The sequence below is a fragment of the Emys orbicularis genome, chromosome 14 (assembly GCF_028017835.1).
Source record: "Emys orbicularis isolate rEmyOrb1 chromosome 14, rEmyOrb1.hap1, whole genome shotgun sequence".
NCBI lineage: Eukaryota > Metazoa > Chordata > Testudines > Emydidae > Emys > Emys orbicularis.
The window spans coordinates 33,021,679-33,034,431 of record NC_088696.1 but is presented as its reverse complement, the minus strand read 5'-3'; the positions used below and the strand labels follow the sequence as shown (position 1 = coordinate 33,034,431).

The window sequence follows — 12,753 nt, the reverse complement described above, 5'->3', positions numbered from 1 at the left end:
ATTGTCAGTATATCTGCTATTTTACTAGCTCAGTGCAATCTTTAGAGTAGTATTTCAGTTTTCCCAATGTGGAGAAGGGCTCAGTCACTGCAAATCACTGGTGCTGGTGCAAGCTGTTCTCCTGCTTCATTTCTTTGTTTGCAGTATTTTTATTTGGGTAACGAAACCAACAACCCAGTGACGACTTATGTCTGAGGTGCACTTAGTAATGCTGTGATTTGGGCATCTCTTAAGCTGTACTGCTTTGCAATTCTCAAAGTATACAATGAATGCACAATGTTTTCCCTTTACGACTGAGATTGTAACTTGGTGTAGAAGAGGCTGCAGGGGGAGCGGGAAGAGGGACCAGAGCAAGAGCGTTGAGATGCCAATCAGAGAAGAGGACGTGGAAGCGGCAAGTTGCCAGTCAGAGGGAAAGGGGTGGCCCAAGCTGATGTAAAGCGCACAAACAATGCCGGGGTGAAGGGGCTGGGACGGGGAGGAGTGCACTACTGAGCCTTAATTTAATTGTGTTACTGCTCTGAGTGAATGGGGAAGGAGAGAGAGTCAAGTAAACCAAAGGCAATTTTACTCACTATTCTGTCATTCGGAAGTTTAATTTTCCAGCCAAAGGAGGATAGACTGTCTTGCAGCTCTGAGCTTTGAAAATTTAATGGCAGCTGCTACAAGTTATTTTTTTTAATAGTATTGCAACCCCAAGCATTCAAAAATTGTGATTCAGGCACTCCAAAACATGAGATTTTCTAAAATGATAATTTTTCGGTCTTTATTTGCTGGGGAGGTTGGGGGGGAAGAGGCTGCAAGAAAAACACCTCAAATGCTGGGAGTTGATAACACTGTTAGGGTTGATTTGACTGTAGGACTGAAAGCTTCAATATGCTCTGTTAAAACCTTGCAATTGTAAACTTAGCTCCTGCTGCCACAGCCAGGCAGTCTAGTGTGCAAATCAATTCTTGAGTTGTTATACACTGCATTTCAAACACATTCAAATGCAAACAGATTTGGTTGAATTTTTAAACACCTTGAACAATATCAAGCACCTCATACTATCCTGTTTTTTGGAGGGGAAAAAGGAGAGAGTATTTAAAACAAAAGCCGGAATTAGCAGAGGTAATGATGCAGGCCTTGGGGCAAGTAAACAAAAGTAGTATGTTAGGGAATTAGTCCAGTGCAAATTCACAGTAAGTTAGATCTCCTGGTTTCATGTCAAAGACTAAATGTTTTGTGTAATTTACACGCAGCATGACAACCTTTCTAGGCATTCTGAGTAGATGCTTTCTAAGACATTTCTCTTGTTAGTGAGTGTAAGACCTTTAAAATAAAGTATCTGCATAGACATTACAAATTTTATCCAGATTGACAAACTTAGTGGGGATACTAAAATGTGAGTGTAATGTACCAGATTGTGCTTCAGAGCATGCAAGGGCAGTTAATTTCAAATCAGAGACATTAGTATGATATCTAGAAGTCTTTGGATCTTTGCACATTCTGCCCAATGAATAGACACAACCTTACATAGCACCCTCCTAGATTTAATATCTACACAATTTAAGATAAAACAGTGAACTAAGGAAGTTTCTAAGAATATTTTCATAATTTGTTTTCCGAGAGCCTGGTAACAAATAATTTGAACAGCTCTTCCAGTGAGTGTTCAGCTTTTCTGAAATTTGAATTAGGGCACTTCTAATTAGGATGTCTGTGCACAGACACAGCTTCCATTAGCATCATGGGACAATGATTTCTTGCTTCTTCATACACACCAAGGAAAAGCCAAAACATATTTTCATAGTGGGCCACGTTGATTCCGTTAGTGTTGTAGTACAATAACTATTCGCTACACAAATGATAGCTTTTTTTGTATGATGGAACAGTTATTGACTGCATCATTAATCAGCCACCTTCTGGCAGTCTAATAGAACAGAACACATGACCTCCCCTCCTCCCAACTCCCGCCCCCCCACTCTTCTCCAAACAGGCCACACAAATTGCAATGGCTAAAAAATTACTTGGGTTGGCTTGAGTTACAGAAGGAGCTAAGAATAAACATCAAAAATCCAGTCTAAGACTCTTTGGACTTGGTCTCCCCCTCCTGCCTCCCAAGTGTCTCCTTGAGAATTGCTCAGCCCACGCTCTAAGGCCTGTTCTTCACTAGAAGTGTGGTGCTACCTCACGTCAGCAACATGATGCAAAATCCTATTGAAAAGGCAGTTGGTAGTTTCAGCATTTGGGGAGGGGCGGGGGCAGTGCACAGAGCTGCCTAGCCAGTCCTCCGCCTAGGAGCAGCAGGGACATGTCACCACTTGCAGGGAGCCACCTCAGGTGAGCACCGCCCGGATCCGGCACCCTGAAATCCCTCCCATGCCCCAGTCCCCTGCTCCAATCCCTCTCCTACACCCCAACTCCCTCCCCGAGCCCGCGCCCCGCACCCCCTCCTGCACTCCAAACCCCTCGTGGCCATTCCTCCGCCTAGGAGCAGCAGGGACATGTTGCCGCTTTTGGGGAGTCACGCAGAGGCAGGTAGGGAGCCTGCCGACCCCACGCCAACCGGACTATAAACTGGACTTTCAATGAAGATCAGGAAATGCCGGTTTATAGAGCTTTCCAATTGGTAAAGTGCTGGAGAACACAGGTTTTACTGTATAAACCTAATATGTAAAGATATGGAAAATATATAGCACATTTCTCAAAGCTGTTTCCAAATCTTTTGGTAGTTGTAACTGGAAACACACTGAACTTTTGGGGATAAACCTGTTCTTTACTTAGATTGTAAGTTTTTTGGACAGGGGCTGGGTTCTTGTTCTGTGTTTGTACAGCATCAAGCACAGCAGAGTCCAGCTCCTTGCTAGGTGCTTGTAGGTACTACCACAGTACTACTAATAAAATATATAAATATGTTCAGTTGGTAACTGCTGGAGAGGTGGGGCTGAAATGAAGAGCTAGCAGCCTGGTCCAAATTTTGTTGCCAGTCAACCAACGGTTTTGGTTTAAACCATTCTCTTAAGGTTTTTTGGAAGTACAGCATTGTAACAGTTGTGCATCTTTTTATTATAATCTATCACAGCATGATGTAATTTAAATAGCTGAAATCTATTTTCCTCCTCTGTGTTCTAAACCCTTGTTTTGAGTTACCCAGTGAATGAAAGTTGATGTATGTGTTTATTTTCAGTCACCCAGCATGGGCACCCTGATGGGAGTGTACCTTCCATGTATGCAGAATATCTTTGGGGTTATTCTCTTCCTTCGGTTGACATGGATGGTGGGAACAGCAGGAGTTCTACAGTCCTTCCTGATAGTCTTAATCTGCTGTTGTTGTGTGAGTACATGATCAAATTAAGACCCGTCTCATACCATGTGTGTACCTCTTGCAAAGCTTTTACTGTGCCCCTCTAAGGGGGTTAACTATATGTGTGTGTAGGACTAAGACCAGGACTACACCAGAAACATTTGACAGCATAGTAATGTCAATTAGGGGTGTGATTTTTTGAGGGGACGGGGGAGGTAAACATTATTATAACGGTAAAAGTCCTAACGTAGATGCAGTTATAATGGTGTACAAGTGGTTTTGCCAGTTTAACTTAGGCTAGACTTCTGTTGGTATAGCTATGTTGGTCAGGATGTGAAGAGATCTGTGGTTGGCAGAATCTCCAACTGTATCAGTGAATCGCTGCTTTACAGATATTTTTATTTTGCTTGGGGGTGTGTGGGTGGGGATTTACAAAGTGCAGCTTTGCTGGTATACATGTGTCCACAGTAGGAACTCTTTGCCAGTATAGTATACTGACACTCCTATGATGGTAAAGCACTTCAGATGTCGTCTTATTTCGCTCAGGGAAATGGTGTAACCTCTATTGCCAAAAGCACTTTTTTGCTGGTATAAACTGCGACTAAACTAGGAGGGTTTTCTGGGATAGCTATGCCAGCAAACCTGTTCTGGTGTAGGCCTGGCCTAAGTTAGTTGGGTAGTGAAGAGTGGTGAAGGGGGCCCTGCCATGATCTATGGGTGAATCTACCTTGTGGCTCTAAGATAAATTGTTCAGATTGCATGTGCAATCTAAGCAGTTAAGCAGCCACACTCTTATAGGTGGGGTTGGAAATTCAGATCCCACAATATTGTCCAAGCAGAATTGACAGTAAATGTGTGAAGTCTTACAAAGCTGTTCAACTCTTGGGCTCTTTGGCACATCTGTTATGCTGTATGTGCAAGCCACACTCATCTCCCACATGAAAGGCTGAAGAGTTTAATTGTTAAATTGTTTATGTTGTTGTGAAATCGATGAGTTTTCTGCATTGAGAAAATGACCTTTGGAGGGTGTGACATACCAGAGTACAATCCAGACTACTGAGCAACTGTGTTCTACAACCCTACCCTGCAACCTTGGGTGCCTTACAGTGCTTTGGTTGAAGCAGTTCCCACCTGGGCCACTCACAAACAGCCGTCCAGCATGCAAGCCACACCCTGCATGTCTGTGTGTAACTGCAGCTGGCCAGCCACACTTGGGTTACACTCTGGCTCTCACCAGCCTTGGTTATACTTCAGGGTGACCCCAACACACCTCCAATCTTAGATTTCCCCCCAGAAATGTATGTCCTGTACTTCCCAGCCCTCTTCTGGACAATACAAATTATATAGTGTGTATTATTTCTTTAATAGAAATAATATGCACACAACTTGCCACCCCAAATGGAGTTTCCCAGACACTTAAATTTAAACACACCAGATTAGATAAAACAATAAAACAGCCACAAAGAGAGAGATTTAAAGTGAGTACAAGTAATGAGGTATAAAAGTCAGAAATGGTTATAAGAAAATAAAGTCAAAATGCTACTTGTACCTAACTTAAACTATATTAGAGTCAAGCAAAGTTTCTCACCATATGCTTTCAGCTCTCTTATTGACCAAATACCCTAGGTCAGGACCGCTTCTCCCAGAATCCAGTGAATGCTTTCTTTGTCACTTTAGGTCGGGTGTGTGTGTGTGTGTGTGTCTGTGTGTCTGTGCATGCCTGAAGTGTGCCTTGGGGTCTTTGTCCCTCCTTTTTATAGTTTCAGTCCCCCTCTTGAAAAATATTTCCACCTGTGTACTAGGAGACAAAAAGCCTGTAGGAAAGGATTTCCCTGCTGCTTTTTCCTCACTTATTTGAGCTTTCCTTGTTTCCCTTCCTGCTTGATGACTCTGTTTACTGCTTAAATGCAAATTAATCAGAGCACACATTCCTTTGTTTGAGATACATCTTTTGCCTACCTCAGTTTGGTCCATCTATTAATAACACCATACAATAGAATCTTATAACTTCAGTGTTGCCACACACATTTTATCAGAACAATACTGATCAACACATTGAGTTTTCAAATGATAACTTACAAGGCATACTTTGTACAAAGATTATTACAGTAGGTACTCTTGGGGGAATTCTGCGCGTGCGCAGAATTCATATCCCCCGCAGATTTCTTTGCTTCCCTGCAGAAAAAAGACTTTTTGACAGGGAAGCAAAGGGAAGCTGCAAAAGCAGTTGCACACCACTCCCTAGCTGCACAGGTACATTGTTTCAGGCACCCAGAGCAGCCAGCGGAGAGGTAAACCACTGTAGGGCTGGGGACATCCCAGCCAGTGGCTCCTACCCTGAGCTGGGATCAGCTACTAGTCCCGGCTGGGCTGGAGGCAGGGAACGATGAGATTTCCTCTTCCCCTACAAGGAAGGGCTGGGGGGAGGGGTCCTTCCCCAGGAATCTCAGCATCCTCCCCTGCTTCCTGCCCCCATCGCTCCTCAGCTGCGGGGGGAGGGGTCACTGTAAGGGGAGCTGCTCCCCCATCCGCCCAACCCCCATGTATCTGGACCTCCCATACCCAGACATCCCTGCGAACCCTCACCCCATACACCCAGAACCCCCCTAGCCCTCCACACCCGAACCCCACCCCACTGAACCTCAACCCCTGCATCTGGAGCCCCCCATGCACCCAGACCCCCTGCCTCCAGACCCCCACCCCTGCATCCAGACCACCCCCCACTGAGCTCCCTGCACTCAAACCTCCACCCTGACGAGCCCCATTCCACTGTACCACCCTGAGCCCCCACATCCAGATCCCCACACCACTGACCCCCAAATAGCTGCACCCAGACCCTCACCTCACCAAGCCCCACTCCCCCATACCCAGACCCCTCTGCCGAACCCCAGCCACTTTCACCTGGAAGCCCCTGCAGAGTCCCATTGCTCTTACATCTGGCAACCCCTGCCCTCCAACGAGCCTCTGTGCGTCTAGATCCCCCCACACATAGACCCCCCACTGAGCTGCCTGCACCCAGATTGTCCCACACAGAATCCTCTCACCCCACACCTGGATTCCCGCACACTGAGCCCCTCCACACTTGGATCCTGCCACAGAGGGGCAGGGCCCCAGGGTGTTTCTGGGGCAGGCCCAGGCCTTGTGCTGTGTCAGGCTCGGGTGCAGCCTCACCACTGAGTCCGTGTCCTGGGGGTGCTGGTGTGGGGAGGCTGCAGGGTGATCTCCCACCTTCGTAGAACCAGTGGCCTGTGCTCCCTATGCCATGCTGGAGCCTCTGCATTTATTAATTGACAAATAAAACTTGCAGAATTTTAAAATGTGCGCAGAATATTTAATTTTTTGGCGCAAAATGCCCTCAGGAGTAAGTAGTGTATATGGCGTGAATACAGGGGTACATTCTGTTACCATGGGGTAGAACAGAAATGCTGTAAATTCCTACTTAAGCATGACAACTTTTTCTGTTTTGCTTATTTTACTATACAGGGAAAGAACTGTATTTTTGAGACTGTTACTTATGTAAATATATCCATTGTCTTGTTCTCCACAGACTATGCTGACAGCCATATCAATGAGTGCAATAGCAACAAATGGTGTAGTTCCAGGTAATTGTAATTAGCAAATTCCTCACTTCAGTCAGAATAGCACATCTGTAATCCATTTTGACTCACATTTCCTCACTGTAAATACAACTGTAAACATGTGCAAATCTGTATGCTAACTAGAAGATTGTGGTTTAATAAATGTAGATTTTTTTGTTGCTTTCCATTGAAATTAGATGAGAAGGCAAACTAATGTCCGGACATGTCAAGTGAAGAACTGTATTGTACCTTCTCCAGAACTGCCAACCCCAAGTGTTAAAAAATCATGAGCCAGGCCCTCTCTTGCCCCCTCCCCTCCCAAACCCATCAGATTAAAAAAAAAAACCTCATGATTTTTAAGCCAAAGTACCTGTTTTTTTTCTTTCTTTCTTTAAGGTACGTTTGGGCCACATTTTCAAACCTTGATCTGCTACCATAAGGGCTAGTAACTATTTTAAACGAAAGCTGAGATTCTCCCCATATCACATGCCTCCCAGATTCAGGTTTTTAAGAAACACGGTGACTTGCTAAAATCATGGGTTGGCAACACATGTTTGAAAAACATGTCCTGTACTGACATAGCCACCATTGCTATGGTCTCACTGCTATTTTTCTAAGGGTTTTTTTTTTTTCTTCAGATCCCATCAAGTTGAACTTCACAGCAGATTGAGGGACTGATTTAATGAGGAAGAAAAGTAGTTCAGTGTATACAAAATGTGAAATCCAGGAACTTAAAATGTAGCTCACTCTTCAGAATGGTGATACTAGCTAATCTTTCATTGGACACTAAACAGATTTGCACTGCATGTAACTTAGTTCATCTGTGTTGTAGCCCTTCATTTACCCAGTTTGTCTGTGCATATGAGTGTTTCTCTTATCTGAAGAGGGTGAGAATATGATTTGTTTTTGAGTCTAACAAATTTGTATAGAATGGGAAATTGCAAAATAGAATAAGAATACATTAAATACCATAAGCACCCTCAGGATTTCGGTCACTGCAAATTACTAGCACCCACCTGTGCATTTGTCCCCAAATGTAAAAGATTTAAATACATTTCTGGGGAGGAAACCTGGATTGAGCCAAGATACAAGGCTTGATTTAATATCCTGTATTTCTGTTGAATGCTGCCTAGGCAAATGAGAGCTATCTTTGTTTAGTTTGCTGTTGTGTAAACAAAAGTATTTCTGGTAAAGATCTGAAAAAAGCTAGATATGCAATTTATAACTTTGTATGCATGTTCTGGATTTTTTAAAATGTCGAGTTCGTAATATAAAAATATTCTGGAAAATACCACCTCCCTTTCCTGTCTTGTAGCTGGTGGCTCCTATTTCATGATCTCAAGGTCCCTAGGTCCAGAGTTCGGTGGAGCTGTGGGACTATGCTTTTACTTGGGAACAACATTTGCAGGAGCTATGTACATACTTGGTGCCATTGAGATTTTATTGGTGAGTAGTAATGCTTATGTGGCAATTCACATGTAGAAACTACTGCAGAATTCCTGCCTCATAGGGATCGAATTATTCTCATTTTGAAGGGGCATAGAGGATGAAGGCTTACATTTTCAAACGTGATTATTGGGTGCCACTTTTATTCTTTTCTAGGGGCCTGACTTTCAGAAAGTGCAGTGTCCACCCTCTGGAAGCCAGGGCCCTTGAAGGTGTCTCATTTTGGGTATCAAAAAACAGAGACTCCCCAAATCACTATTCACGTTTGAAAATGTAGGTTGAAGTGTGACTTATTCCAAGCCACCCAGTGAGTCAGTGGCATAGCTAAGGCTAGTTAATTGTATTATGGAGGTAAAACTACAAAACTGCCCATATCGATTGACTGTTCTACAGGGTGAAGAACCCTAGCTCAATGTATTTTGCAAATAGAGAATTGATTTACATTGAAATAAATGTTCTGGGTATGTAACGCTTATTTAAAATTGAAACATGCAATAAGTGAAAGTATATTTGAAACTCTTGTTGTCTTACTGCAGCCCTTTAGCTAACTTTTTGTTTTCTATTTCAGACATACATTGCACCACAAGCAGCAATTTTTCATTCCACTGGTGCCCATGATACATCTAGTGCTACACTGAACAACATGCGAGTTTATGGAACCATATTCCTCACCTTTATGGCTGTGGTAGTTTTTGTAGGAGTGAAATATGTTAACAAATTTGCTTCTCTCTTCTTGGCCTGTGTAATAATATCCATATTGTCCATTTATGCTGGTGCTATCAAGTCCATCTTCGATCCCCCTGCATTTCCGTAAGTAATCTTGCTGGCTGGGTATGTCAACCTGCAAGTCAGAAATATCTTCAGTTGCCATTTGGAAGCACTGATTCAATGGAAGTTATTTTAAAATTACCCAGCAAATATGGCAGCACTTACGTGCTATAAAAATTATTTATTTTATGAATGATAAATTTTATGTTGCAGTGAGCATAGTTCGATAAACCCATGAAACAAAGCTCCTTAGCCTAAAATAAACACATTGTTAACCTTTACCATCTTTAGCCAGTTCCACTAGGTTTGGGTCTTCTGCACAGATAGAGGAAGATGGATGGAAGTTGACACTTTTTAACCGGTTCCCCCTCATACAGAAAGAGAGAACCAGATACTCTAGATACAACATAAACTTTCCTCACATGGCATCAGTTCATTTTGTGTTGCAAAGTTGCTTTAGTTCTGAGCCAGAGTACAGTTGACTTAGTCCTTTTTGTTTTAAATTCAGTGCAGGCTTATGCTGTACAAGGGAATGCACAGCACAAGCAACGGTAGCAGGGGATTATGCAGTGCAGTTAGGGTAGCTTAATCTGACAAATTATTCACTTGACAAAAGTAGCGTAATGCTAAATGAGTAGCCACAACCCTCTACTGGCCCCCACTATGCATGTAGAGCCCAGTCTGCACCATTGGAGTGAAGAGTGGGAGTTTTACCATTGACTTCAATGGAAGTGAATAAAAACGCTCCTGGTTCTGCTGCCCAGGAAAGTCTCAAATCTGGAACAGGTTGTTAGGAAGGAGAACCACTTTAAAATCCCAGTGTATGAAAAGGGAAAAGCTACGCTTTCCAAATAACATCTGATGCGAGTAACCATCTTTGCTTAGTATGTGCTTCTAAATGACTCTCTCATTCCCCTTCCAGGATTTGCATGCTGGGCAACAGGACCCTGACGAGAGGTCATTTTGATGTTTGTGCCAAAACAACAATTGTGGGCAATATGACTGTGGCCACCAAGCTCTGGGAACTCTTCTGCCATAGTTCTAACTTAACCACTGATAACTGTGACAAATATTTTCTGCTCAACAACGTTACGGAGATAGCAGGTATTCCTGGAGCTGCAAGTGGCATTTTAAAAGGTAAGGTACAAAACACTGTTGGATCAAAGGAAATCCTCTTGTTAAGAGGCATGCAGAGCAGTTGAGGTGGATTGAGCTGTTCTATGCTAGTAGAGAAAAAGCACTGAAGAAATCTAATTACAGTTAAGAAAACCCTTTTGAAGAAAACTGTTAGAATACTTTAAAGAGTAGATGGTGTTAATCGTTTTTCTAGATAAGAGGCTTAGCCTCAGTTCTACAAAATTGACTGAATGAGACTGATATTTGCAATAGAAACTCAACTACATTAATATTGTAGGGCGAATTAACCTGGGCATACTATATAACTCTTCAAAACCAGGCTAAAATGTCTGGGTTGGAGAGCAGTGGTAGGATGTTACATACTCCGATTTATAACATAGTAGATTCTAGCTGGAAGAAGCATAGAAGTGTGTGCATGGAGGTGATTTATCTGTGTCCTTGCTCTCTACAAACCTACTGCAAAGCTACATATATAATGCTACAAAATGCTCACTCTAAACAAGAATTACAGGGAACATTTTCTGTGTGCAGGTGATGTGTATATGTTCATAAAGTTCCTATTTAACAAGGAAGATTGGCAGACATACTGCTTATTCCATGCATTGTCAAAGCATTAGTTAAATGCAAATCCATGCAGTCATAATACTTCCACTTCCTAAAGAATAAAATAACTTCCATCCAGATATCTGGTCAGGGTTACCTCTTTAGGTTTTTTCAGTTACTATGTATATGTATACTCTTTCATTTAATATGCTAATTTATGTGGCAATGCTAAACTTACGTTGCTTTGTTAGAGCAAGTCTATTTAAGTGGTACGTTAGAATGATATAACTTCAGTTCATTAACTTTATAGAATCAAAAAATAAATGTTGCATAAACCTTTCTAGGCAGTTGATTTGTGAGGTGATAATCCAAACATGTTCGTTGCGCTTGTGAAAAGTTTGCATGAAAATACGATGGAAACCTTTTCTGTTTTGGAAGTTTTGTGTGTCTAGTTTTGTAACTGTAGTAACCCACTAAGTTTCACTCCAGTCTGTTATTGCTTTGAGTAGATCATTAAGAGTTCAGTAAGTTAGGTTTGGGTGAGCCTGTATTTACTGCTCTCTTTTTGTGGTGGTAACACCCCTTTTCTGCCCTCTTCCTGCCCTCCCAGATAATCTGTGGAGTAATTATATGGAGAAAGAAGAGATACTGGAAAAAGCTGATCATCCATCAGTTGATGTACCAGGGCTGAAAAGCAACCTTCACCTTTATGTGTTTGCGGATATAGCCACTTCCTTCACAGTACTAGTTGGCATCTTCTTCCCTTCAGTGACTGGTGAATACTGGGAAAGGGTTTTGTGGGATTTTTAATTAACTTTCTTTGATCTCTTGTGATATTTCCAAAAACATTTTCTTAAACTGAAATCTATGTTTAGGTATCATGGCTGGTTCAAACAGATCAGGAGACCTCAAAGATGCGCAAAAATCTATTCCTGTCGGAACAATTCTGGCTATTGTCACCACGTCACTCGTCTGTATCTTTTAAAAGTAGAATAGAATTCTAGCACATTGTGACTCAATTGAATTTTATTATTATTTGTGCTCCTGGTTCATTGCACTGTTTTCAGTTGATATAAATACCCCTGCAATTGTCATATGTCAGTGAAAGAACATAAACACTGGTTCAATTGAGAGTATGTAACTTCCTCCCCTCTCTATCTCTTTGCTTTCTGGCTGCTGTTACTTGCTCCTTTAAGAAAGCTGACTAGCAGTCAGTGGTATCTTGGGCTGGCAGAATGCAGAGATCCATTAAAAACACTGCCAGCTGGTAAGGTGGGGAAAGACCTTAAATACAGGAATTTCTAGATCACAGTACCTTTTTAAACAAATAGGTTTTTAATTTTGAGTAAAGGGAGGGCAATGTGTGCTGTCTAAGAATTTGAAAGCGAAATGTGTAAAAGGGAACACAAAGAGCATCAAAGTAGCCAGAGATGGCAAGATGTAGTAGCTAGGTTGTTAAATAAGAAATGGAATTGGGATGGGGATGGAAAGTTGGAATAAAAGGAATCAGTGTAGACCAGACCACTCTAAAATTAGCTGCTGATATCCTGCTAATAAGCTCTTCTGCAAACTACATGTGAACCAGGAAATGAACGTGTCTTCTGACACTTCTGCCAAACTGCAGATCAGGACTGAGCCCTTTGTCATCAAAAGGACATTGTACTCCATGTCATACTCCTTCTGTCTTCCAGAGAGCTTCCGTGTGGTACTTCTGGAGCTGACCTTTTTTGTTCCAGAAGTTGTTGCTTGTATGTTGATGTAGCGGGACAGTCTGGTGACCAGCTGGCCTAGTGCTCAGGCAGTGGCCTTACAGTTTCTGATGGCGTAGTCATTCAGAGGGCGTCCCGGCCAGATTGTATGCAGCGGGCTGCTTTTACAGGGGAGCATGGAGGCAAGGTAGGGCGACCCAGGCCCACTCCACCTGATCTCCATCCAGGACCCTAGGGGTTTGTCAAAGAGTCTAGATCAGTAATTGATCTCCCCAAGTTACACTTTCGC

At 42.6% G+C, this 12,753-nt stretch overlaps 1 protein-coding gene across 3 annotated transcripts in view; it reads left to right on the top strand.

Annotated features, from left to right (window-relative positions):
- Positions 1–12,753, top strand: part of SLC12A4 (solute carrier family 12 member 4) — a 72,924-nt gene that overhangs the window by 40,001 nt on the left and 20,170 nt on the right. For all 3 annotated transcript variants that reach the window (XM_065416749.1, XM_065416748.1, XM_065416751.1), the window contains 7 exons: positions 3,167–3,313; positions 6,831–6,885; positions 8,177–8,307; positions 8,876–9,117; positions 9,998–10,212; positions 11,366–11,530; positions 11,631–11,729. In XM_065416749.1, coding sequence (XP_065272821.1) covers positions 3,167–3,313; positions 6,831–6,885; positions 8,177–8,307; positions 8,876–9,117; positions 9,998–10,212; positions 11,366–11,530; positions 11,631–11,729 — 1,054 coding nt within the window. Of the gene's footprint in view, positions 1–3,166; positions 3,314–6,830; positions 6,886–8,176; positions 8,308–8,875; positions 9,118–9,997; positions 10,213–11,365; positions 11,531–11,630; positions 11,730–12,753 lie in introns of those variants that run through there.